The following is a 26,180-nucleotide window of genomic DNA, read 5'->3' on the forward strand; positions in this document are numbered from 1 at the left end:
ATCTTATGCTGAGCAGGAAAACAAGGTGTGTAAATGTCTATTGGTTCCAAGTTACGTGAACATGATCTGAGCAGAGCATAAGGACAACTAACATACTCTGCATGGCACTTTAGCAGATAAACCCATACAATGATAGCTTTATTGTGCCTCCCCTTGGCTAGCCTCACCAAACTAGCCTCTCATGTTAGATAGCCAAAAAGTTTGATATTTTATCGCTCTGGTAGTCCTGCAATCAGTGATAACACCCGAGGCAAGTCTTATGATAAATTTTCACATTTTTAAAGCATTTAGCCCTCACATGCAAGAAAAAAATGCATGGAAACTATTTAGAAGTATGTTTTAAAAACATTTTTGATGGGCTCAGCCCCGGATGATTAACAGTCCAGCTAACGCCCCATAACAGAGCCCTGACATCAGTGCCGGGCCTCACTAATGCACTTGTGGCTAAATGAGCACAAATCCCCACAGCCATGTTCCAAAATCTAATGTAAAGCCTTCCCAGAAGAGTGGAGGTTCAAAGAAGGGACTAAATCTGGAATGGGATGTTCAACAAGCACATACAGTACAAATACAGTGTGACAGTGAAGTGTCCACAAACTTTTGGCCAGATAGTGTAGATCGACTTGGTTAAGTTTACTGAGGTCTGAAAATGACCACCAAAAACGTAAATATAAACAGTATTACTAAGAAAAGAGGACCACTTTCTTGAAAACTCAGAATATGACAAAGATTCACAGAGCTAACTGTTCTGACCAATCAGATTAAAGACCATTTCAGCGCGGGAACATTGCGACCAATCACAGATACAGCCAGCATGAGCGTCGTTTTGGACGGAGAGCGGCTTCCCCACAAAATGGCCCCTCCCTTCTGAAAGGAGGGAGGAGGAGGATAATCACAAACAAACAAACCAAACGAAGAGCTGTGCTCCGGAGTGTGCTGTGAGGTACCTCAGGGAGAGACGAAGCTCATTAGGGACGGAGGACACGTTGCAGGTAAACTAAAATAGAGTGAAAACTTCTTGTAAGCTTTTTTGGCTGACAAGCTGTTAAACGGTGTCTGGGGAAAGCTAGGGTTTCCAGGCTGCGCGCGGTCTTTATCCATATTAATTCTTGAAGTGTTTATAATTGTGCATGCAGAATTAAACTTGTGTTTTCAGTTCATTTATCTTATAATGACGTAGCAAAACTTTTGATTCCTCTGATTCAAGCAGTTTCAACTATGGGCTTGATTTGGTGTTTATGGATAATGTTTGGTTCCTACCAACAAGTTGTGTCAATACTTGTTTCTGCATACCTTGTCATTAAACTGGTTTCTTTAATCCTTGAGTAGCCTACATCTGAACATCATGTGGATTTTTTTACTGCAGTATTTTAAACCCAGCACTCAGGGATTCTCTCCACTTCCTGTTCCTAACACACCTGGCCAGGTAACCTGCTTTTAACAGTGCGTATTTCCTGGCTGATGTTTGCTGGGAGCTGGACTAGAGTTAGATAAAATATGATAGAAATCCTCTTCTGTGTTGGGTCTAATTATGTGTACTTTCTCCAAATCAGCACCGCACATCAAATTGCTTGAAAAGTGTAACATTCACGCGTAAATATTTGACTTCCTCTGAATATTCTAATGGATTGGACTGGATCACCAATCTGTACAGGTTACATTACGAGTTAGGCAGGTTTGTCTGAAATGATTTACTGCAGTGTTTCCCAACCCTGCTCCATTAGTATCATTGCACTGCATTGTATTTACCTGCTCAAACACAACAATTGCAGCTCAATAACCGCCTTGACAACAAGTTGACTCAAGCATGTTGGAGTGGGAAGATGTGAAGATGTCCAGTGTAAATAACCCTACAAGGAGAGGGAGTCCACCTACAGCAAGTGTAAAACTTTGTTTTGAAACGTGGATGCATTCTTTCATTAACCCACTAACACACCACAACAATTATACTGCATCTTGTAGTTCTACCTGATTACGGGCAGCTGCGAAACATCTCAAATAAACCAATTATGTAATCTCCTTCAGACCATCTACATACTTAATGCATCTCTGGCAGCCTCTGCTTCTGTCAGTGTGTTTATTGAGTCCATAAGCAGGGTTAGCTGAATGATGGATCCCCCCCAGTTATTACCATCTGACTAATCTCCCAGACAACAGGCCTGTGTTTGCTTTTCCATAGCTGTGAGCAGAACCCTCCCCTTTGTTCAGGTTTTGCAAGCCCACTTCAGCAGTTGAGGACCGAAAAGCAGCGTGTCTGAGAAAACAAAAAAGGAGTGGTATACTGTGCATTTGAGTGACATGATCATTGATGACTGTTTTTCTGACGCTGGGCAACTGAACTGATTTTTCAGTCTTATAGTTATTTTATATATGTCTTTGGCATTTGGGCAATTTGAGGAAGTAAGTGAGTGAGTCATTGTCATGACTTTTCCCCCGCATGATCGCTTACTGCTTTGTACTGTATGGATAATACAAAAGCCTACAGTGCTACACACAAAACACAGGAAGTGTCCTGTGTAGGGCTTCAGTTTCGATTATTACATAGTGTTTCATGACTCTATTCTTAACTTACTTGACCTAACCACATGGGAATGAGTGGCAACATAAAAAAAAAAAAACTAGAAAGCATGAAACCCACAACAGTAAAACCGCAGGATTTACGGCCAGTCCAATGGCCTTGGAGTTCAACAGTTGTCCGCCATTTGCTGTTTCTCGTTCTCTCTCTCTCTCTCTCTCTCTCTCTCAATTTTTTAAAAACAGTTTCCTTCAAGTTTCAATTCCAAGTAGTTATCTCCACACTTATGAAAAAGGTTCAACCTGGAACCCATAAGTGTTGGTTGGTCTTTGGTTGGTCTCTTTGGGAGAACCCTGTATGTCCCCGTCACTTAATTATCCAAAGGATCCTGGAGCAACCATTTCTTCCAAGAGTATAGGTCTCCTCTTGTCTAAGAACAGCTACAAATTCAGGATGGTCCGAATCTGTAGACCTGTGCTTCCTCCTAAAATATGCTAAACTACGACCAGCCACAGACTGTTGTGGCATTCAGGATTAGCGAAACCTTCAACAGCCACGCCATTTGGAACTCCTCCTCGGTTATCTGTTATCTCTTTCAGCTTTGTCTTCTTCATTCTGTACTATCTGTGTTGTTGGTGCATGCACCAACATGTTTTACTCGTTCAAACCCTTTGAGAGCTGCAGTGCTATAGAGGAAACTCTGGAGATGGCTGGTGTGGAGCTGTATGCGTTTTATCACTACCTAAAAACTAATTCGCTTGTGCTTGAACAAAAACAGATGGAAACTGTTGCCCTACAGCAGAGACCAAAGAATTGTAAAACCATAGCTTTATTTTCACAGAATATCATGGAGACCCCGTAAACAAATAGTGTTTATCTTTTAAGCACATGAATGCAAAATGTATCAGTTTTCATAATTTTCTTAAACAAGGAAATAATGTGTTGCGTGTCTTGGAAAAAGTCTTCAAGTGTTAGGGATATAATTTATTTATTTATTTTTTAATTTTTTTTAAAAAAAATTATTTATTTTTAATTTTTTTATTTTTTTGCTTCAACTGTTCTCCAGCCTTTGTTGGATCAGGAGTGTTAGGAGCTGAAACAGAATAAGAACATGTGTGTGGCAGCCTGGAAAAAAATGTTGCTGAAATTTTGACATATTTTTCTGATAACCACATTATTTCCTAGACTGAAATATTTGCATTTATCCCAACCAGAAGTGTAGTTATAGCATTTTAATATCTGGTTACCACCAAAAGTAGTAGAAAAAAAAAAAAAAGATAACATTGCGATTAAAGAGTTGAATCTGACTGAGGCACAAGAGCATCACGACATGTAGACAGCTGGTATCTGATTACAAACTGAAATGATCTGGATTATGTCCATTTTGCTACAGCGTTGTAGCTATCCAACAACTTAGCTAGCAAGGTTTTAGATATCTTTTGGCAGAATGACAGTTTTTACCACAGTGTTCATTAAACTGGCTCCTTACACAACATGGTAGCCAACAGGAAAGTACATGGGCATTTTTTTTTACATAATTTTGATGAAATATATTTTTGGTTTATATGCCAGGAAAAAACAAAACAAACAGATTTTGACCAAAATGCCCATTGTGATTGTTTGCCACAATTCAGCCTTGGGTTTTCCCAGTCAACAAGATATGTGCAGCCGGTTTTACACCTCACCTTCCTCCTCTTCATTCTCTACTCTGTTGTTGTTACAGGTTCACTATGTTCTCCTCAGTCGTTCCCTTCGAGGACCAACAATTTGCTGCTCTGAGGAAACAATGCCAGCAGAACGGGAGGTTGTTTGAAGACCCACTCTTCCCTGCTGAGGACCGTTCGCTATTCTTCCAAGGCAACCACTTCGGCAGAGTCATATGGAAGAGGCCCAAGGTGAGGAACTGAAGAAGCGATGAGACGAGGGTTACTTTAAAGGGATATTTTGGTGAAAAATCAAATGTACACAACCTTCACTTCAAAATGAGTCAATCAGGCAAGACATGTTTGCTATCTGATGTTTTGCATCTTTAGTTTTGTTTCCTTTTCAACACGAAAATATGTTTTTACAATGTGTCCCATGAGCCCCACCTCCCCAAAATTTTCACTTTAAAATTAATTGTTTAAATATGGATTGAAATCTGTGCTATTTTGAAAATGAGGTTATAAAGTATAAAAATTGTCATTTGAAGCAAGTAAGATGATTTGTTGATGTATTTACAAAAATATTTTGCGTCAGATAGACTTCCATTAATTGTTATAACTTCATTCGCCTTATACTTTTAGTGCAAAATTAAGGAAAATAACGTTGACCATCAAACATATCTTAACAAATCTAATCTACGTTAGATTTTTCTCCTAACCATTCCAAACCAGAAAATCTATTGTGGATGTGATTCTTTCAAGGCACATTACATCATTACCTGCAGCAGAGCACGTGTTAATCAAGACTCAAGCAAATGATAAATGAGCTAATCCTATGGAACGGAACATGTGTATAGTGTTTGTATTGGAAATGAATGCAGAATACTTTACATGGTGTAAGGAAATAGAAACAGAGTACACAGGACTAGATCACGGCAATACCGGATTGTGATACGGAATGTGTAAATAAACGATGAAGTAATTTTTATTTCCAGTGTTTAAAGTCCAGTGTTGTCAGTCATAGTGTCCTTGTAGTACTACAGGAGACAAGAGGAAACAAATACTAGAGGTTCACAGACTAGAACTGCACAATACATTGTTTTTTGATCATTATCAGTTTATTGACCTTTTCTATACTGGTTTTAAGATCATTCAGGTGCTCATGTAAACAGTATTCTATAATAACTTGTATCAGGTTCTTGCTGTTATCTGATATCAAGAAATCTAATACCTGGATTTTAGTCCAGTAATCAGGTTCTTCGCCCATGTGGAACATGTACATCTGTGCATGTGTCAAACGTTTGGATAAACTAAAATAGAGCTTGTGCCGTGGCTTGGTTTAAAAAGTCAGCTTGTTATTTTATCTGTTTATAGTTACCTTTGATGCTGTGGAATGTCTGTGAAGCAGTCAGTTCCTATTATTATTTACAGTTGAGGTCATAAGTTTACATAAGCCTTGCAGAATCTGCAAAATGGTAATTTTAAATTAATGAGAGGGATCATTAAAAACTGTATTTAGTTTTTTATTTAGTCCTACCCTGAAGCTATTTCACATCACAGATATTTACATATAGTCCACAAAACTCAATAATAACTGAATTTACACAAATGAATCAGTTCAGAAGTTTACATACACTTGATTCTTAATACTGTGTGTCGTTACCTAGATGATCAACGACTCTGTTTATATTTTGTGATAGTTGTTCATGAGTCCCTTGTTTGTCCTGAGCAGTTAAACTGCCCACTGTTCTTCAGAAAAATCCTCCAGGTCCTGTACATTCTTTGTCTTTCCAGCATCTTTTGCATATTTGACCCCTTTACAACAGCAGCTATAGGATTTTGAGATCCATTTTTTCACACTGAGGACAATCGAGGGACTCGTACATGACTATTACAAAAGGTGCAAACATTGACTGATGCTCAAGAAGGCAACACGATACATTAAAAGCCAGGGGGGTGTAAACTTTTGAACAGGATTATCAGTGTAAATTGTTAATACCTAACAAACTAAAACCTAACACACTAAATATTGTTTCTCTTCCAGTTTCCAGCATGTTGATCATTGAGAGCTTACTATCAGATGCAATCTGGATAAAATACAGCCGAGGCCATTACTGTGGCTCTGCTAAATCGATTGTACATTTCTCCATTACATCCCAGCATTAAATATTAATGAAACCCACAGTTAAGAATGCAGATATGCAGAACTGAAAGTAATGTCCATGCATTAGGCTGTGTAGACTTTTCTATGTTTTTTTTTTTTTAAATAATTATTTTTATATATAATTGTTTTGAGGTTTGTGTGGCAATTGTACAGAGGGAGAGGCTTTATAGCGTGATCGGGTGGAGGGAACAAATAGCTGTTTGTAAATCAAGACAGGTTGGTTGAAATGATCTTCTGGGTGGAGATGGTTTAAAATGTGTAGTGTGGGTGAGGTTTTGTTTGCGCAACGATACAGTATTACAACTTGGAGTACACCCCTCACTGTTTAACTTATGCAGTCACAAGAGGTCACAAGGCATCACAAGTCACAAGGCGTGTGCTGATTTTCAGTTTCTTTTTCATGTCAAAATTGCATAGTTTTATTTTGGTTAGCAAAATAATGTATTTAAAAAAAAAATACTGCATGTTTAGCTGTATGTGTTAGCATTAGAGCAAAAGACTCGAGGTATTACTGTAAAAACATGTTTCTAGTGAGGATGTTGTGTGTAGTTATTAGTATTGAAGCTCCCTTTCCTATCTGTGGTGTATAAAGTGTTGTTCCTCAAACCCACAAAAAGAGCAAATAACTGACTGAGTGTTCTACAGTGCTTTTACTAGAGATGGTGGATGAGAGCCACCAAATTAAAACAGCTTCCTGTAACATGTCACATGGGTTTTTTGATCTACAGTAGGGTAAATGGGTGGACGTTTAGTGTGAACATGCCCCTTAGTTTGTTTAATCACATTTTATTGGCTACCAGCCACTATGTTGACAAACAGGATTAGCCAATCATTATCATGCAGTTTTCCCATTTCTGTTTTTTTAAAAACCAGACTGAATATTGGCATGTGGAAGTGACAGATGAAGTACTGAAGGTTTACTGCAGGAAGAGGTGCGGGAAAAAAGTGTACACTGGTACTTGAAAGTTTGTGAACCCCTTAGAATTTTTTTTAATGTATATGTTTGCATACTTATGACCTAAAATTTCATCAGATTTTCACACAAGTCCTAAAAGTAGACAAAGAGAACCAAATTAAACAAATGAGGCAAAAATATTATACTTGTTCATTTATGTAATGAGTGGCAAAAGTATGTGAACGTCTAGGATTAGCAGTTAATTTGTCATCCCATTTATTGAAATCATGTGTGAGTGAGCACCATGTCTTATTTAAAGAACAGGGATCTACCAAAGGTTGATCTTCACAACACATGTTTGTGGAAGTGTGTCATGGCAAACAAAGGAGATTTCTGAGGACCTCAGTAAGAGTTTTTGATGCACATCAGGCTGGGAAACGTTACAAAACCATCTCTAAAGAGATTGGACTCCACCGATCTACAGTCAGACAGATTGTGTACAAATGGAGGAAATTCAAGACCATTGTTACCCTCTACAGGAGTGGTCGACCAACAAAGATCACTCCAAGAGCAAGACGTGTAATAATCTGTGATGTCACAAAGGAACCCAGGGTACCTTCTAAGCAACTAAAGGCCTCTGTCTCACTGGTTAATGTTAATGTTCATGAGTCCACCATCAGGAGAACACTGAATAACTATGGTGTACATGGCAGGGTTGCAAGGAGAAAGCCACTACTTTCCAAAAAGAACACTGCTGCCCCTCTGCAGTTTGTTAAAGATCACATGGACTTCTGGCTTAGAAGGCTATTAGAAAAAATGTTTTGGCACGGATGAGACTAAAATAGAACTTTTTGGTTTAAATGAGAAGAATTATGTTTGGAGAAAGGAAAACACTGCATTCCAGCATAAGAACCTTATAACATGGTGGTTTTAGTATCATGGTTTGAGCATCTGGGCCAGGACAGCTTGCCATGATTGATGGAACAATGAATTCTGAATTATACCAGTGAACACTAAAGGAAAATGTCAGGACATCTGAATGTGAACTGAATCTCGAGAGAAAGTGGGTCATGCAGCAAGACTGTAAGCACACAAGTCGTTCTACCAAAGAATGGCTAAAGAAGAATAAAATTAATGTTTTGGAATGGCCAAGTCAAATTAATGTTTTGTATGGCCAAGTCAATGTCCTGACTTTTAATCCAATAGAAATGTTGTGGAAGACCTGAAGCAAGCAGGAAACCCTAACAACGGGCTAAAATTCCTCCAAACCGGTGTGCAGGACTGATCTGAGCACATCGGCTTAGTGGAATTTTTGCCTGTGCCTCAGTACAGAACAGCTTGGTGGGTTTCCTCACGTGAACTGCTTGCTTCAGGTCCTTCCACCACATTTCTATTGGATTAAGGTCAGGACAGTTACTGGAAACGTTTATTTGCAGTTATTTCTGCACACGGGGGTCACCAGATTCAGAAAACAAAGGTTCACATACTTTTGCCACTCACAGATTTGTAATATTGGATCATTTTCCTCAATAAATAAATGACTAAGTATAATATTTTGTCAACATATGTCCTTGGACTGTGAGAGGAAGCTGGAGTACCCAGATGAAACCCCTGAAGCTCAGGGAGAACATGCAAGCTCCGCACACACAGGGCTAGGCAGGATTTTAACCCCCAACCATGTATGTAGTATGTTATTTCAATAATCTCTAGTGTAACTGTCCTATAAATCGATATGGCAAGATTGGTTGAAGCTAGATCATACTATTAAAGTTTGAGCAACACATTTGTGCCATCATCGTACCCAGTTCCCCAACCATTAGTCCGCTCTCCCCTATCACACAACAGATACCAACCAGGGAGGGTGAAAGCTAGCATGTGCTTCCTCCTATACTTGTGAAGCCACTACTTCTTTTCAATCTGCTGTTCATACATCACAGGACAGTTTAACACACTCTGAGGAAAGCACTGCTTTCCCTCTTCTACATACATAAGCTCACAGATGCCCACGATTGGCTAGTGTCACTCTGAGGACAGCTGTGCATGTGTCTTTATTGTGATATTGTATATACAGTCCCTTCTGAGCGTATTGGAATGGCAAGGCCAATTCATTTGTTTTTGTTATACACTGAAGGCATTTGGGTTTGAGATGGTGGATCAGAATTTTAGATTTCATTTCCTGATGTTTAACACATCTAGATGCAAATAACTGGAAGTTTGAACCCACCCAATTTTCAAGTGATCAGAAATATTGGAACACGTGACTGACGGGTGTTTCTTATTGCCCAGGTGTTTCCTGTTAAATTGATTTGTTTAAACAATTACTAGCTCTGTTTTAAGGCTCATGGTTTAGCTGTAGACCCCAGGATAGACTCAGGGCCTGCTGGAAAGGTCTCCCACTTGGATTAGGAATGTCTGCGGATCCCCTAGGATGAGTTGCTGGCTGGGGATGAAGTCAGTCTGTTGCCACCGTGACCCCCAGCAGGAATAGCGGAAGGAAAATGAATTATACTCTAGGTATTTAACCAGTCGATTCACTCTCCTTCTCTTTTCAGGAACTCTGTGAGGACCCACACCTGTTTGTCAATGGCATCAGCGCTCATGACTTGCAACAGGGGCAACTGGGAAACTGCTGGTTTGTAGCAGCCTGTTCGAGCCTTGCTTCCAGAGAGGCCCTGTGGCACAAAGTGAGTGTCCTCATGTCTGTCTTCATGTCCTGTCTTTGTCTTCAGGTTTGTCCTCTAATGAGGTAATGAGGTAATGGGGGGGGAAGTCAAGTCCTGTCATGGCATGTATTTGGTTAGTGGATAGATTGGGCAGTTACTAACAGAGTACACAATAGAGTTACAAAGTACATACCAAACCAGGATCTACTGAGTCACCAGTTTGAGTATGCCACTTTGATCAATATATGTATGATAGCGAAAGGGCTTAAAGTCAAGCAACCAGGATTAGCTACTAATTCCCTTCTTGGTAGATTCAACTGCGATGCATGGTGGGGGCCGTTTTTTTTTTCTTTCTTTATTTTACAGTGGCCTAATGGCAGACATGAAGTAGTAGGTTATAAAGCATATTTTTTGTAAATTACCCTGTGTTTTTTTTTTTTTTTTTTTTTTTTTTTTTTTTTTGCAACTGTACAGAATCCAGTTGACGGGTCAAAATTATTGTGTACAAATAACACCAGCTGTGATATTTATTAATTGATTTATTAGGCAGTAAGTTTAGAAAATGTTTTTCCAATGTCCAGTTTCGGTGAGCCTGTGCCCATTGTGGCCTCAGGTTCCTATCTCTGATCCTCATATGGTCTTTTACCGTTGTAGTCCGTCTGCCTCAATCTGTTGTGCGCTCTGAACTATGGCGAAAGGTAAACTATGAAAAATCTAGATGAACTATGGCAAAAGATGCAGCAGTTATCATATGAAACTTGGTTAATAGCATTTTCCATAATTATAGTTGTTGCTGAGGAGTTCTTACATCGATACTCCTCTATTACTGTGTGTGTGTGTGTGTGTGTGTGTGTGTGTGTGTGTGTGTGTGTGTGTGTGTATATATGTATGTATGAAGCTTGTGCTTTCTTTACATGCCTATTTTGCTCCCATTTTTTGAGAAAGCAACACCCAGTGTAGTGTGATTGAGCTTTCATTTTTGTGCCGTATGTTGCTTTCCTTTTCTTGTTTATGCTGCATTACTGATGAGCCAGATAAAGTGGCACTAAACTCTGTGTCATTGCCCCTCCAGGGGCCTCATTTGCTCTCCACATTAATACTCATGTGCTCCTCTATCTCAGTGTAATATGAACTAAACATCCTGAACCCTGACTCGACCATGTCTGTTTCCAGGCATTGGCTTTGTGTTTAGTTACAAGCATGTAAATCGCCTCAGTGACGTAAACTGGTGTTTAAAAACAGTTTGGGGTATCTGTAAAAATAAAAAAACATCTCTTCACTGACATGTTTGCTACAGATGTTATGTATTTCTGTAATGGTTTAACTCTAATGATTTTCAGATCTGGTGTGCACTAAATAAATAGTTTGTTAATTGAAAACAGTTTTGACAATCGTTCCTTCATGCACCTCGCTTTTTTTTTTTTTTTTTTTCTTTCTTTCACCTCTCTGTTGAAGTTGATAAGACAGAAAACGCAACTTGCGGTTTCTCTGTAAAGTGACAACGCCCAAAGCAGTCAGTCCCAAATGCTCTCTGTTGGTGGAACAGTTTCTGTTTGAAAGTTACAGATTTACCTCTGACTGTTACAAAGCACCGACACTAACGTATCATGCATTAGAATGAAAGGAACTGGAAAGCAAAAACTTTTGAGATGACTGGTACAAAGTACTGGAGACTCCTTCCATAAATGTTAAATAAATTAGGATTTCTGTTACCTGGTAAATACCGTTACGATCTTGCCGGACACGGTGTCTTGTAAAAATATTAATTTAAAGCACATACTCATTTTAAATGAAGTAAAGTACATATAGTTTTTAAAGTAAGTAAAGATCTTTTCTTCACCTTCTTTCATGCAATAATGCATGTCTCTTTAAATGAAATATAGTGATGTAAAATGAGTATGCTGAAGAAAGAAAGATGCATTATTCAATGACAAAATAAAAAATAAAAAAATCCTGTCACACAGTCATATACACTCAATTTAAGTCTGGAATTAAATTTTTCTCTTACCCAGTCAGATACTAGTTACTCAATTCCAATGATCAAATTTCCTCTACTGGAAAATAATCACTGTACAATCATGTGGTTGAACAGACAATGGTGAAACTATAGAATTAAATTTGTGCCAAAAGTATTGCATGTAACTTCTCAAGAAACAAACAAAAATATACAATGCGAAAGAAGAAAAACACTCTTAAACTGAAAACAGTGAACTCGGTTGCAAAAATTTAATGTGGTCTTCAAATAAACGTTGGTGGTGGTTTTTTAATTTATTTATTTATTTATTTATTTATTTATTTATTTAAAAAAAAACAGTTTTCTAAGCCTCCTTTTTCTAATTGTGGTTTATGAATGCTTTACCAGAGTTTTCAGTTCACGCTCCAAGTTTGTGTTCACCATTCTGGCACAAACCGCTCATGTGGGCGGGCCTAATGCCGATTTAATCGCATTGGCTAGTGAGAATTGGATGAACAGCTCCCTGACCTGGAAGTAGAGACTTCAGTGGTGTGAATTTTGGAGAGTGTTCTGGATGTGGTTCTCTGTATAGTTAGTGTTTGTATTTTGTACTGGAAATCACTTACTTACTTGGTCAGTATATTAGTTCAGCTGGACAGTCGAGCTGTCGATCCACATCTCACTAGCCCCTGAGACTAAATCGCTGTTAAGCAAGTTTGCATATCAAGGATGTGCTAGTTATGAATCTCTGCGCATTTTATTTTCTGGTGCATGCTATAGAAATTACCGGATTCTTGTGTAGGGCTGGAAATGCTAGAAAAGGCACTTGTTTATCAAGTATGGAAATTCAGACAGCGTCTGGAAAAGTAAATTAGTGGGATACACTGGGTCTCCCTAGGGCCCTTTTGTCTGCTGGGGGGGATGTTCCTCACTGTTGATTTGTTGTGTGCATGAAATTGTATCTAACACGTTTTGGCCTAATTATGAGTGACAGGTTTTGGGCACAGTGCCAGGAAGGGACCCATTGCATACCATGTCATTTCCTGTAGGAAACGATTCAAAAGGTTTCCTGTTGGCAACAGTGTATACGCTAAACAATTATTGACCTACTTTAGCTTTCTTGTTGTTGTTTCTCTGTTCACTGCTCATTGTTTTTTTGAAAGTGGTGTTTCCAAAAAAATTTTTTTTATTGTATCTCTAATACATTCAAACCTCAAAGATATAATTTTAAGGCTGTTGAGTTCTTTTAAGCATAGGCCAGAGTAATGCAAAGTTTTACAGTGTGTTCATTCCTTGTTTTACACAATTGCCCTCCAAAAATGCACCAATATTTCTATACAAGCAAAAGATGTGTTAATGAGTGATCTGCTCAGTGGCTGGTTAATTTGAGACACTGAGGTTAATGTACAGTCTCATGACTTTTCGCTGTACTGTACACAGATTCCAAATGCATTTTCTCTGTAGCTTTATATGAAGGAGTGTTATAGAGTGTTGCATGAGTGCAACTCCTGAAATGTGTCTCTCACCTCTGGTGGATTTATTTATTTTTTCCCCCTTTACTTCTCTAATCTCTCGGCTCCTCCTTAGTTCCATTGTGGGGTTTCTCTCTCCCTGGTTTGCACCTCATTCCCTCCTGAGGTCTCATTACTGTCGTCTCTCTAGCACATCTGTACCCGTTCATCTCATTCTCTCCCTGAGGAGCCAGTCATTATTGTTATGCTTTCCTCTGCTTACACACACATATATATGCAGGTGGTCCTCAGGGTTTTCTGTTATCTTCTTGCTACTTATTTGTTGTCTTCCCCTTTTATATTTGTCAGTAAGTATATGGTCTAAATCTCAGTCGCAGTGAAGGAGGCTGTCAGGTCTGGTTCTATGGGTGTCAGGTCATAAGGTGTTGTGGCTTAAGTGCTTGTCAGTCCCAGGGAAGGAGGTGTTTATTCTGTGCTTCTTAATCTCAGTGAAGGGGGTGTGGCTTCGCTCTAATTTTCCTTATCATTTAAAATCTATCTACAAACTTATTGCAGTAAGCTTTGGCTGCTGTAAATGTATTTTATATGCATACATTATATGGCCAAAAGTATGTGGACATCTGACCATCACACCCATGTGTGAGCCTTCCCCAAACTGTTGATGCAATTGCATAGGATGTCTTTGTATGCTTTAGCTTTAAGTATTTCTCTTTACTGGAACTGAGAGGCCCAAATCTGTTTCAGCATGACAATGTCTCTGTGCACAAAGTGAGGTCCATGAAGACATGGTTTGCCAAAGTTGGTTTTCAAGTACTTGAGTGTTCTGCACAGCCTTGGCCTCAGATCCACCTTTGGGATGAAATGGACGCTGAGTGCTTACCAGGTCTCCTCGCCCAACATCAATTTTGCACAGAAAAAACCCCATCTCAACGTTTATTGGATAGTGCAGCTTCTGTTTATCATTGGTAGACCTCTCAAAATGGTAGAACCTCATAACAAACTGCCAGTCACAGAAACACTGCTAATGTTGACTTGATTTTAGAAAATTCTTTTGATGCTCATACTTATGAGGAGAGACTGAAAAGAATTAAAGGAGAGGGGTGACCAAAGCCCAAGATATTAATTCAAATGTCAGGGAGCAAAAGAAGTCATTTTAATGGTCTTCGTACAGTGCAATTGATTGGCTGTGTTTATTATTAGATTTGGATCATACGGTAGATGTGCTGCATAAGTCTCTGTGAATGAGAAGTGATTGTGTTAGAACGTGAGCATTAATATAAACCTGTCATTTATGTTAAATGTGTAATATGTAATACATTGTCCTAAACAGTCAGATGTGCTTGGGTCTCAGTAAGGGTATACTATATTATACTGGGTATAATGTATAATACTGTTTATAATTACACCAAAATCCTTTGACTCTCTTGTCCCTGCTTTTGAATGTCATGTATAGATTGATGGTGAAATCTGTGATGTTTGTCCACACTGTCTGCCTCAGGCAGGACAGGATGATGAGCTGTAATATTGATTAAAGTGTACAGTGACCTAATGTCTGATAGGACTGACCTTGAAGTGAGTGAACCACTGACGGTCTGACTGGGTTTCCACACACACACACTCACACACTCACACACACTCACACTCTCTCACACTCTCTCTAATTAAGAGAGAGACACTGAGACATATGTGGATGACATAAATATTTTAATTGATTAGACTCTGTGTTTTTAAGTTTTACATGTGTTTATATTTTGAGCTTTTCATAAAATGAATCACAGTTTAAGCAGAACATTGGAGGTAGTCGTAATATAAGCTAATGTATTTCTCTGTCAACACAGTCTATATTATAATAAGAGAAGTATTACAGTACAGGGTTTGTTAAAATGCTCCATAACTCCATTATATTGAATGCTCTGTAATCTCAATAAGCATTTAAGGAACTATATATATATATATATATATATATATATATACATACTTTTCACACAAAAATAATTATAATTAAAGCAGCCGTTTGGACATAGTATGTGTGTATATATGTATGTGTACACATCACGTTAATTCAACATTAACTTAGTCTGATTTTAAACTCTTACAACAAACACATTCACTATTAACTCATTCTCTAATTGACAGATATAAAAGGGAAGAAACACTAATTAGTGAACTTAAGCATTAGTATGTTTCAGAAAAATATTACATCAAAGGCTTTCCATTCTTCCAAACTCATAACCCGGCCTAGGCGCTCCTCTTGAACACCACCGAGCACTTTACACCGTCCTTCTCCACTCCCTCCTTGAAGGCGAACAGGAAGTACATGACCTTTCTGACCTTGGCCAGCTCAGCGATCCTCTCTCCAAACTCTTGGATGTCAGCCTCCAGGCATTTAATGGGCACGTCGTCTGGGTCACCAGCCGTCCTCCAAAACTGGCCTGTGGGCTCCAGCAGCTGGCGCGTCATCAGATTGGTGAGGTCGGGTGTCCATAGCTGTGAGATACCTGTAACTGAAAGACGGCCTGTCCCAGTCAGGGTCACGTTCCAGTGAGAAAAGGTCAGTTCCTGGTCGGTGAAATCCAGCCGGTACACCGCCTCATGGGGCAGAAGCAAGCGCTCGCCGTCTTGCCTCTTCTGCCCACGCTGCTGCAGAGACTGAACCCTCAGCCGCATCACCTCGGTCAGCTGCAGGTCCTCAGTGAACTCCAGCTCCATCACACTCTCCGAGCCCATGACTGAAATAGTTTCTCTGTGGCTGTGTGTGAATGTGTCTGCCTGGGAGCTCTCTACTTTTCCTCCTCTTTCTGTCCCACACTTTTCTACCCCGCCCCATCCTCTCTGTCTGCTCCCAGAGGGCAATAAGCCTAATTTTGCTGAGGACTGCATTGATTCGGTTTCATATGCACTAGTGGAATACAGGAGCGAATAGTGGCTTCATGGTTGGTGTGTGATGTGTTGCATCACTAAGCAACAGAAGGCTAATGACGTGCAAAGCAGCAGCTTACCGGTTCTCCCTTAGGCACTTCTTGACAATTGAGAGTTCCACAACAATGATCTATCCTACAAGTGAGGTTTAAGTGTGTGTAAATGAGTAAACATGAACCTAATGAAGTCTGTCAGGTGTGGAGGAAGAATATGATCATACAGTTTGTGTTGAGTTCTACTGTTAGCATTCATATTAACGTGTCCTCTCTACTGACTTTCATAACAGCAGTATGTATCTGTTGTCATCCATTGCTCTAAATGAAGCACAGAACTGTGAGAACTTTATTTATGAAGAATATATATGCTTTTCTCTTTAGGTGATTCCAGACTGGAAGGACCAGGAATGGCAGAAGGACAAGCCAGAGGATTACGTTGGGATCTTCCACTTTCGGTTTTGGCGTTTTGGAGAGTGGGTGGACGTGGTCATTGATGATCGGCTGCCCACCACCAACGGCCATCTGATGTACTGCCATTCTAACGACAGCAATGAGTTCTGGAGCGCACTGGTGGAAAAAGCCTACGCCAAGCAAGTGAAATCCGTTATTTTATTAAAGGGCAATAGTAACGTGTGTGGCATAGCACTTGAGATTCCTACTGCATTCAGTTATCCTGTATTACTTGCTGTTATATAATTTAATTTAATTTAACTTGCCATGGTCTTGACAATGCAGTCTAAACACAGTTGCGTTATATTTTGCACTATGATCTTGTAGGCATAATGTTTTTTCCCCCCAGATGTACTGTATATAAATGAAGTAACAGACTAAATTGGACTTGGCTTTGATAGCATCCGCTAATGTCGACCTCTTTCTGACCATCCAGGATTTATGGCTGCTACGAGGCTCTGGATGGCGGAAACACAGCCGACGCACTGGTAGATTTCACCGGAGGCATCTCGGAACCCATTGACCTGGTGGAGGGTCGCTTCAATCAGGACGAAGAAGCACGCAACCAGCTGTTTGAGCGCGTCCTCAAAGTCCACCACAGAGGAGGCCTCATCAGCTGCTCCATCAGGGTGACTTTGCTGTAGCCGACTGAGAGAGTTTGTGTTAATATTTATGCTTGTGCGCAAAAGAAATACCAGACTTACTTATTTGATTCATATTACTTAGTGTTAAATGATCTCTTACCTGATGTTGATTTCATTAGTATACTCGTTTTCGTGATGTGTACAGCTGTACTGTTTTGAAGTTACAAACAATATAACTCTCATAAATTCATCAGTTATAAAAATAAATAAAAAAACTTATAGAAAATTATACTTCGATTAATGTAATCTGTGTGTGTTCGCAGGCGACTTCTCAGGCCGATATGGAGGCTCGGCTCGATTGCGGTCTGGTCAAAGGTCACGCGTACGCAGTGACGGATGTGCACAAGGTGCGTCTGGGTCAAGGCCTGCTTGCCTTCTTCAAGTCTGAGAAGCTCACCATGATCCGCATGAGGAACCCTTGGGGGGAGAAAGAGTGGAACGGGCCTTGGAGTGACAGGTTGGTGCAAGCCTGCCCCCTGCAGGAAAAAGGGCAGAAGACACTTCCCTTTTTCCTCTAGTTTTGTTTATTGACCAAGTATACTTTGTATACAAACAGGAAATAAGAGTAGAATAAGAAAGAAGGTAAAATGAATAGGGTGTATATTAATGGTTAAAACATCTAATGGTTTGTACAGTATGTAGTAGAAAAAGGAGTACAGATCAAGAATATTGACATATTAACCTACTGAACTTCTAATAGACAAAATGCAAAATGCTTTTTTTCCTCTTCCTGTCTAGCTCAGAGGAATGGAAGAAGGTCAGTAAAAGTGAACGGGAGAAGCTGGGAGTAACTGTGCGAGACGATGGTGAATTCTGGTAAGAGACTCTTTGAATAACGCATTTTTAATTACTTATTTATTTGTTTATTTTTAACTTTTTGTAAAATGTCCCTCTTTGAAAATCAGATGTTATATAATATGCTAATAATGCTGCCCAATAGTAAGTAGACAATGCTTTTTGCTTTTTCTGTAAAGAAAAAGAGATCAGTAGGTTATCACTTCCTTCTAATGCAATGCTCGCAGTGACAAAACAATAGGTGCCTATTCATTTATAGATGTGAATGAATCAAATTGAGATTTTCAATTTGGAAAAACAGTCTGTGATGTGGCTGCATAGATTTACAAGCCTATATCCAGTTCAAAAAGGGAAAGGGTTAAAAATGACTGCACACAACAATCAATAGCCATGTTTCCCTCCAAGTTGCGAATTTAACTTGTGCGAAAAATTTGAATATTGCATAAAGCATTTGCGAATAAAGTACCGTTTTCACCAAATGTGTTCAAGAGAACAAAATGGTCACTTCTGGGGAAACTGGCACAAAGTATTAATACAAATGGAAGTAGTTGAACCAGGGAAGTCACTTTTTTCAGCATAATAAATTACTTGCACTACAGAGCGCTCAGGGACAGCGGTGTCACAAACCTTGCGATCGGAGGCGCATGCCCGATATTTGGGAATGGAATTGTGAGACTGTTCTGGGAGGTAATTATACCAAATCATTACGATAAAAAACTTTGGCTCGGGCATTTCAGAATGACAAAAACTACATTTGAGATACTGTGCAACGAGATTGGACGGCTGGTTAGTCCGGTTATGCTGACACACTGCGCCCCAGTTCCCAAAGCAAAGCACATTGCCATTGCACTGCATAAGGAATTCATTCTGTAAATGTGTTTCCATTGTAGTTTATGCATATGTCTTCTTATCGAAATCAAAAAATTATCAATTGAGTGCATAAGTTTTTTTTTGTTTGTTTGTTTTTTTTCTTTCCACCCCATATGTGCATTTTAGAGATTTTATTTTCATCTGGTGTTTTGATCCAGCATTTTTTAAGAATACAATATCCCAAAATTCGTATAAAAATATGCTAGTCAAAAGTTTGGAAATAGATCAGGAGGAAATTTTGATTAAAACCCTGCTATATGTCAACTTTCAACACTGTAAAACAACACGCCTGTTATCACTTATGCTATAGCAGCTATAAACAGTTCCCTCACCAGGCTCTCTTCTTTTTTTTATTTTATTTTATTTTTTTTTATTATTAGTATTCTTTTAAATAAGACAAAAAATGTAGCTTGTCATGATGCCAGGGCTTCGCAAAATCCTCTGTCCTGAAGACTCTCCCATGGTGGAAAACTTGGATTTATTTTCATATTGGGATTGGGACATATGGATTAGGACAAATTAGGAAAAAATTTAGCATTCTTTTTGCTAAATAACACATCTGCTGTTTGTGTAATCCTGTTCTAACAGCTTTTTTGCCCTCTTCCTCCATTTCAGGATGACCTTTGATGATTTCTGTAAGCACTTCACAGACCTGATCCTGTGCCGCCTCATTAACACGTCATACCTGAGCATCCATAAGACCTGGGAAGAGGATGTGAAGTTTGGCTCCTGGTCTCGTAATGATGATCCTCTGAAGAACCGCTCTGGAGGCTGCATTAACAACAAAGCCACATACCTTCAGAACCCTCAGGTGTGTGTATGTGGGTGTGTAAGCACATGTTCATTTAATCTAAAGGTATACAAATAAAAATAGAGCCATCCAAAATGAATGAAAAAATACTTTGAACAACACAACAAAATTTGTCAGTGATTTATTTTGCCTTTAGAGGCCTCTCTCGTACTGTTTAACGACGGCGGACCCTTCTCAGTTGCTTCCGCAACGGATGCAACCGGGAAAACCGGGTTTGCCGGTGTGGCAAAACCGATCAGTCAGTCGACCTCTATTGCAGAGTGATGCAAACAGTAAAATGTGCCAGTGCTGTTATGCTAAATATCAGCACTCTTGGAGTGTTGCTTGTACAATCAAATTAGAGGACAAGAACTAACTGGTGTACAATGTTTTGTTGTTGTTGTTGATGCATCTGATTGTGCTTTTCCCTAGTATATGTTTGATGTGAAGAAGCCAGAGGATGAAGTTCTAATCTGCCTACAGCAGAAAGATAAAAGATCTCGACTTAAAGAAGGCAAAGGAGAGAACTTTGCAATGGGCTTCGACATTCAAAAGGTACACGCCTATATCTTATTATCCTTGTGAGGGACCTTCTGTAGATGTAATAATTAATGTAGCTACTTAATGCTGCACGTACTGTACACCTAAAACTAATCTCAGTAACACACAGGAAACTAAACTTTCCCTCATGGGGACAAGCCAGATGACTCAAGACAATCTTTGGTCCCTACCACGATATAAAAACATGCCCAGACAGACTAAACATGAACACACTCGCACATACACACACACACACAGAGGGACGTCACTCTCTTGATTCTTTCTGTATTTAATGACCGCATAATGTGAGTAAGACCCAGCTATTTGTAATAGCAAATTACAACGTTTTTTTTTTTTTTATTTTTTTTTTTAAATCTGCTTTTGTTCAACTGTTGTCTGTTTTTCACCCTTCAGGTGGAGCTGAACAGGATCTATCGCATGCACAAGCCACAGCAGAAGATGTACAGCTCTGTCTACATCAACTCTCGCAGTGTGTTCCTGCGCAAAGACCTGAAAGAAGGTCGTTATGTTATCATCCCAACGACCTTTGACCCTGGACTACAAGGAGACTTCCTGCTACGAGTTTTCACAGATGTGCCTTCAGAGTGCAAGTAATAATTCACCCAGGTCTCCTCTTCTAGCTTTGGGTTATGCTTGCATCTCTTTATATTAGCCTTATACATTTATAATAATATTTATAAAAAAAACAACACTGACTCCGTGCAGATCACCTATGTCTCATTACATTATTTTGTGTCTCAGGGAACTGACCCTCGATGAGCCTCCGCAGACGTGTTGGACAGGCCTGTGTGGTTATCCACAGCTGGTCACGCAAGTGCATGTGATGAAGGCCGTTGGACTGGAGGGCCAGGACTCTGACGGATGTACATGTTTTTACTTCTGTATTGATTATAATAGTTTCAAAAACTACGCAGATGTTTGACTGACTCTGTGGCTCTCTTTGCAGCATCTGACCCATATGTGATCATCAGCTGTGAAGGGGAGAAGGTGCGTTCACCCGTGCACAAGGACACACTGAGTCCTGAGTTTGATGTGAAGGCGCTCTTCTACAGGAAGAAACCCAAAGAGCGGATACATATTCAGGTAACAGATTGAAGCTGTGTTTCATATCACCTATTTTGGGTACCAAAATAAATTAGATTAGTGGCTGTTCCTTTCAAGGCATGCTCTCTTTATATCATCTTTATCTTTAAATATAAAAGGGTACATAGATGGATGGGTGAGAAGAGAGGTAGGTGGATGGGTGGTAGGTAGATGGATGGGTGGGTAGAAGACTGGGTGAGTTGATTGGGTTGAAGTGTGATTAGGTAGATGGATGGGTAGGTAGGTAGATGGATCGGTGTATGGGTGAGTGGGTAGATGGATAACTTTTATATATAAATAGATAGCTGGTTGAATAGATGGATGGATGAATTTGACAAAAAAATACATACTTGCTTTACATTTATGGCATTTGGTAGACGCCCTTATCCAGAGCGATTTATCTCCTTTATACATCTGAGCAGTTGAGGGTTAAGGGCCTTGCCCAAGGGCCCAACAGTGGCAGCTTGGTAGTGCTGGGGTTTGAACTCATGACCTTCCAATCAGTAGTCCAACATCTTAACCATTGAGCTACCACTGCATATCTTATATTTTAAAATTCACAAAAGGATAAAAATATAACAAAGCTGTGAGGGACATTAAGGTCCTCTAAAGATAATATTATGTGGAAAGCAAGGCACAAGAAGCACAATTGTGGTTGGAAAAGTAAAAAACAAAACAAAATAAACTGAAAACCTGCTGCAGATTATAATTCATTGTCTCAATAATTCATTGTCTCCCCACAGATTTACAACAAAAATGTCCTGTCTGACTCATTCCTGGGTCAGGTGACTCTGATGGCAGATGTTTCAGACCTGCAGAATGATCACACACTCCATCTGCAGGGCAAAGGCAGCCATCAGAAGGATGATCTTCCGGGCATGCTCTTTCTGAGCCTCCTCACGAGCAATGTTCTCACCAATATCTGAGAACATCCAGGTCGGCCGAAATCAAAAGGATCATGAAGATGAGCTTCACCGGTGTCTGGATTTGTCTGTTATATGTGAAGCTTTGATAATATGGAGCGCACTTTTCTTTTGTGGATGTAGTTTACACATTGCATACTTCAGACTTTTCTAACCACCTATGTCTGTAGTGGGGTTTTACAGGTTTAATAATAATGGCCTTAATGAATTCTGTTTACATTATCTCTTGAACCAAAACCAGTGTGCTATTACATTCCTAATTGATACATTGCCTTCTAACGTATGTGGAATTCTACTGTATGTAACACTTAATGCCACTATTCAGCCAAGGAAAGCAATTCCTGTGTGATCCTACAGTATATATTCCCTGATGTTGGAAAAAGTATGTGACTTTCCCTTGCCAATTAATCATCCAGTGTTTTTATTATCTGTTTAATAGCCATTAAATGTTAAGAACTGGACAGTAATTAAACATGTTTACATAATATGAGCACTCAGGAAACTACACAATAGCTGAAGGCCAAATTAGCGCTGTCGTCATATAGCCTTTTAAACCCAGGCTTAAATTTACATTCTGACCTAGACTGATCCTGTGGAACACACAACCATCAATAGGGAAATAGTGCCTCAACTGTGGATAAAATTCACACCAGTGCTCATAATATATACTTTATAGGTGCCTTTCCACCATAAGGAAGTTTAGCAGAACTGTTTGTGTTTCCACCAAAGGAAGCGCACAATTTTAGGGTTTAGTTCACTTTCTGCAGTTGGGTCAGTTTAGAGTTGATTTGCTTTCTCAGTAAGGGTGTAATCGGCCCGAGACAGCATTGCTCAGATAGTCCCGGGCCAGCTGTTTTAGTCTCTTTCCGAGTTTGATTGAGCTGTTTTCACCTGCACAAACAAACAACACCAAAGTGGAAAACGCACCAGGTTTCAGTTCAAACGGGCTGTTGTACACGTGAATGCACCCTTGCTTTACTTTTCTGGGGGCCAGGAGGTACTGGGGCAGAGCTTGTTGTACTGAACTTCATTGACTGGACAATGCAGCCTTACAAGCCATTTTTATAATTCTATTTTTAAGACACGCAATGACTAAAGCTTGTATTATATGATTAGCACAACAATTTCCATAACGTGTTTGGTTTTTATACAAGTGGCGAGTAATTATACGACTGTATTTTGTATGTTTTGGATGGCAAGACTCGAAGATGGCAAAGAAGGAAAGGCTCTGTGTGCTGATTAGAATCAAAGCAGCTGTGCTGACACTTTCAGTGACCAAAACGACCACTTGGTGGCAGTACACAATCAGAAAGCTTCAAGGGTACTAAAGAGTGTTTATCCCTCTTGTAGAAGCTTCTGTTCTATTGAGGTCTCTCTCTTGTTTACTCTTTTGTTTACTCTCTTGCTTTTAAGTGAAGCATTTGATATACAGCATGTAATGTCTCTTAATATGGAATTTGTTGTTTTTTAGCACATCTGGGAAAAAAAATTCTGCCAAACAAGTCTTTTGACAGACATTATGATGTTGATACAAACATTTCAATACATATGTGATAATCTGTTGAGGCTAAATTAGTGGTACATTACAGGCGTATGAGGCATATGCATTCACTGAAATTCCTACCAATTCCTATTTTTAGTCACTAAAGAAATTTTCTGTCAAATATTGTGCCTTTAGTACTCAGTCTTGCATCACACAACATTGCAAAAAAAAGGCTGAATTGTTTTAATGATCAGATTATGAGGTATGACCTGTATCTTTTATCGTTTTATCATTTTATACTTGTGTATGTGTACCCAGAGTATAAAATTAAATCTGAAATAAAGTGAACTGGAGTAGTGGATTTGCATTGTAATTTCATTACTTTTATAACTTGTTTCTCGCTCTAACAAGTAACATGTTTCAAAACATACATTTGGAATGTGTTTGTGTTTAAACTTTTGACTGGTGTTCATATAATGTTTGCCAGTATTTATTACATTGTTCCAAATATACCTAAGGTATCTATTGTCTCATAGGTACAGTGCTGTGAAAAAGTAGTTCTTCTGTTTTTGTGTATATCTCATTCAGAAATTAAAACAAGCTCCAAGATAAAACAAAGGCAACCTGAGTAAACAAAAAATACAGTATTTAAATGATGGTTATCGATTGAAGCAAAAAAGTTATTCAATACCAACTGGGCCTGTGTGAAAATGTATTTGCACCTGTAGTTAATTCCCCAAATCTATGAAACTGCATTCATAATGGGGTTCAGCTGGACTAGACACAACCAGGCCTGATTACTGCAAACCCTGTTCAATCAAATTAACACATAATATAGAACTTTTTCAACAGCATGAAGTTGGTTAAAACTACTATCTTACACAGTAACACACTATGCCAAAATTGAAAAAAATTCCAGAAATGATGAAGAAGAAGGTGATTGAAATGGATCAGTCTGGGAAGGGTTACAAAGCTATTTCAAAGGCTCTGCGACTCCAAAGAACCACAGTGAGAGCCATTATCTCCAAATGGAAAAACTACACAGTAGTGAACCTTTTCCAGAAGTGGCTGACCTTCCAAAATTCCTCCAAGAGCACAGCAATGACTCCTCCAGGAATTCACAAAAGAGCCAAAGACAACATTGACGGAACTACAGGCCTCTCTTGCATCAATAAAAGTCACTGTTCATGACTCCACTATCAGAAAGACACTGGGGAAAATGGCATGATGGAAGAATGATAAGGTGAAAACCACTGCTAACACAGAAGAACATTAAGGCTTGTCTGAATTTTGCCAAAACACACTTTGACGAACCTCAAAATTTTTGGGAGAATGTTCTGTGGACTGATGAGTCGAAATCGGACTGTTTGGAAAACAGCGGTCCCAGTGCATCTGGCGTAAACCAAACAACAAATTCCACAAAAAGATCATTCCTACGGTCAAGCATGGTGGTGGACGTGTGATGGTGTGGGGATGCTTTGCTGCTTCAGCGCTTGGGCAATAATTGAAGGAAACATGAATTCTGCTCTCTACTAGAAAATCCTAAAGGAGAATGTCTGCTCTTCAGACCGCAAGTTGAAACTCAAATGCAACTGGATTATGCAGCAAAAATTAGTTTTGGAGTGGCCTAGTCAAAGTCCTGACTTGAACCAATTGAGATGCTGTGACAGGACCGTAAATCGGACGTTCATGCTCGAAGACCCTCCAATGTAGCTGAATTCAAGCAGTTCTGCAAAGAATAGTGGGCCAAAATTCCACCACAGCACACGTACTGATCTCGTTATCGGAAGCATTTGGTTGCAGTTATTGCTGCTAAAGGTAGCACAACCAGATTTTAAGTTTAAGGGGCAATTAATTTTATAAAAATCACATCATATAAAAATGTATGTGAGCCATACAAGTTCCTGTGTAAGCTGTTACTATAGAACTGATTAAAGTACTAGAATAAGTACATTAACATATACCTGTGATTTGCACAACACAACAGTGCTGTGGTATAAATAATATGTATAGATTATATGCATATACAGTATTTAAATATATAGGATGTATTGTATGTAAGAATAAATCAAACTCGATTTAAAACTTAACAATAAAAAAAACTGAGAATAGCTCATGGTGTGTTTCTCCATTCTCCATTTGTTAGCCATTCAATTGTACCTCCAGCCTTTGTGTCCTTTTAAAGTTGGGACTCTTGTTTAATTAATGATCTTAGCTATTTTTACAATGAACGCATTGTTTATTTGGCAGATTGACACACCCACAAACCCATTTGGTATATACATAGCGATGAAGAAATTGAACTGCTAATTACATGCATATTTATCCCAGTTTTGATATGAGAGGCTGGAAAATGACCC

The 26,180-nt window shown here is 39.2% G+C and overlaps 2 protein-coding genes across 2 annotated transcripts; one reads left to right on the top strand and one right to left on the bottom strand.

Moving 5' to 3' along the window:
• The first annotated feature begins 880 nt into the window (after positions 1-880).
• Positions 881-24,181, top strand: capn5a (calpain 5a). The gene is made up of 13 exons (XM_053622767.1): positions 881-992; positions 4,239-4,410; positions 9,770-9,901; positions 16,603-16,811; positions 17,108-17,300; positions 17,579-17,772; positions 18,054-18,131; positions 19,596-19,791; positions 20,203-20,325; positions 20,725-20,921; positions 21,073-21,194; positions 21,278-21,414; positions 22,158-24,181. The coding sequence occupies exons 2-13, from the start codon at positions 4,246-4,248 to the stop codon at positions 22,338-22,340; spliced, it is 1,929 nt and encodes a 642-aa protein (XP_053478742.1). The 5' UTR covers positions 881-992; positions 4,239-4,245; the 3' UTR covers positions 22,341-24,181.
• ompa (olfactory marker protein a) lies at positions 15,317-16,041 on the bottom strand. The gene has a single exon (XM_053622768.1). The coding sequence runs from the start codon at positions 16,031-16,033 to the stop codon at positions 15,545-15,547; it is 489 nt and encodes a 162-aa protein (XP_053478743.1). The 5' UTR covers positions 16,034-16,041; the 3' UTR covers positions 15,317-15,544.
• Positions 24,182-26,180: the final 1,999 nt, after the last annotated feature.

The sequence above is a fragment of the Ictalurus furcatus genome, chromosome 4 (assembly GCF_023375685.1).
Source record: "Ictalurus furcatus strain D&B chromosome 4, Billie_1.0, whole genome shotgun sequence".
NCBI lineage: Eukaryota > Metazoa > Chordata > Actinopteri > Siluriformes > Ictaluridae > Ictalurus > Ictalurus furcatus.

Bases quoted from the DNA above. Each gene is read 5' to 3' on its own strand.
- capn5a (XM_053622767.1), top strand. From the start codon at position 4,246: ATGTTCTCCTCAGTCGTTCCCTTCGAGGACCAACAATTTGCTGCTCTG. The intron at 4,411-9,769 runs GTGAGGAACTGA...TTCTCTTTTCAG, and splicing joins TCATATGGAAGAGGCCCAAG to GAACTCTGTGAGGACCCACA. The intron at 20,922-21,072 runs GTAATAATTCAC...TTTGTGTCTCAG, and splicing joins GATGTGCCTTCAGAGTGCAA to GGAACTGACCCTCGATGAGC.
- ompa (XM_053622768.1), bottom strand. From the start codon at position 16,033: ATGGGCTCGGAGAGTGTGATGGAGCTGGAGTTCACTGAGGACCTGCAG.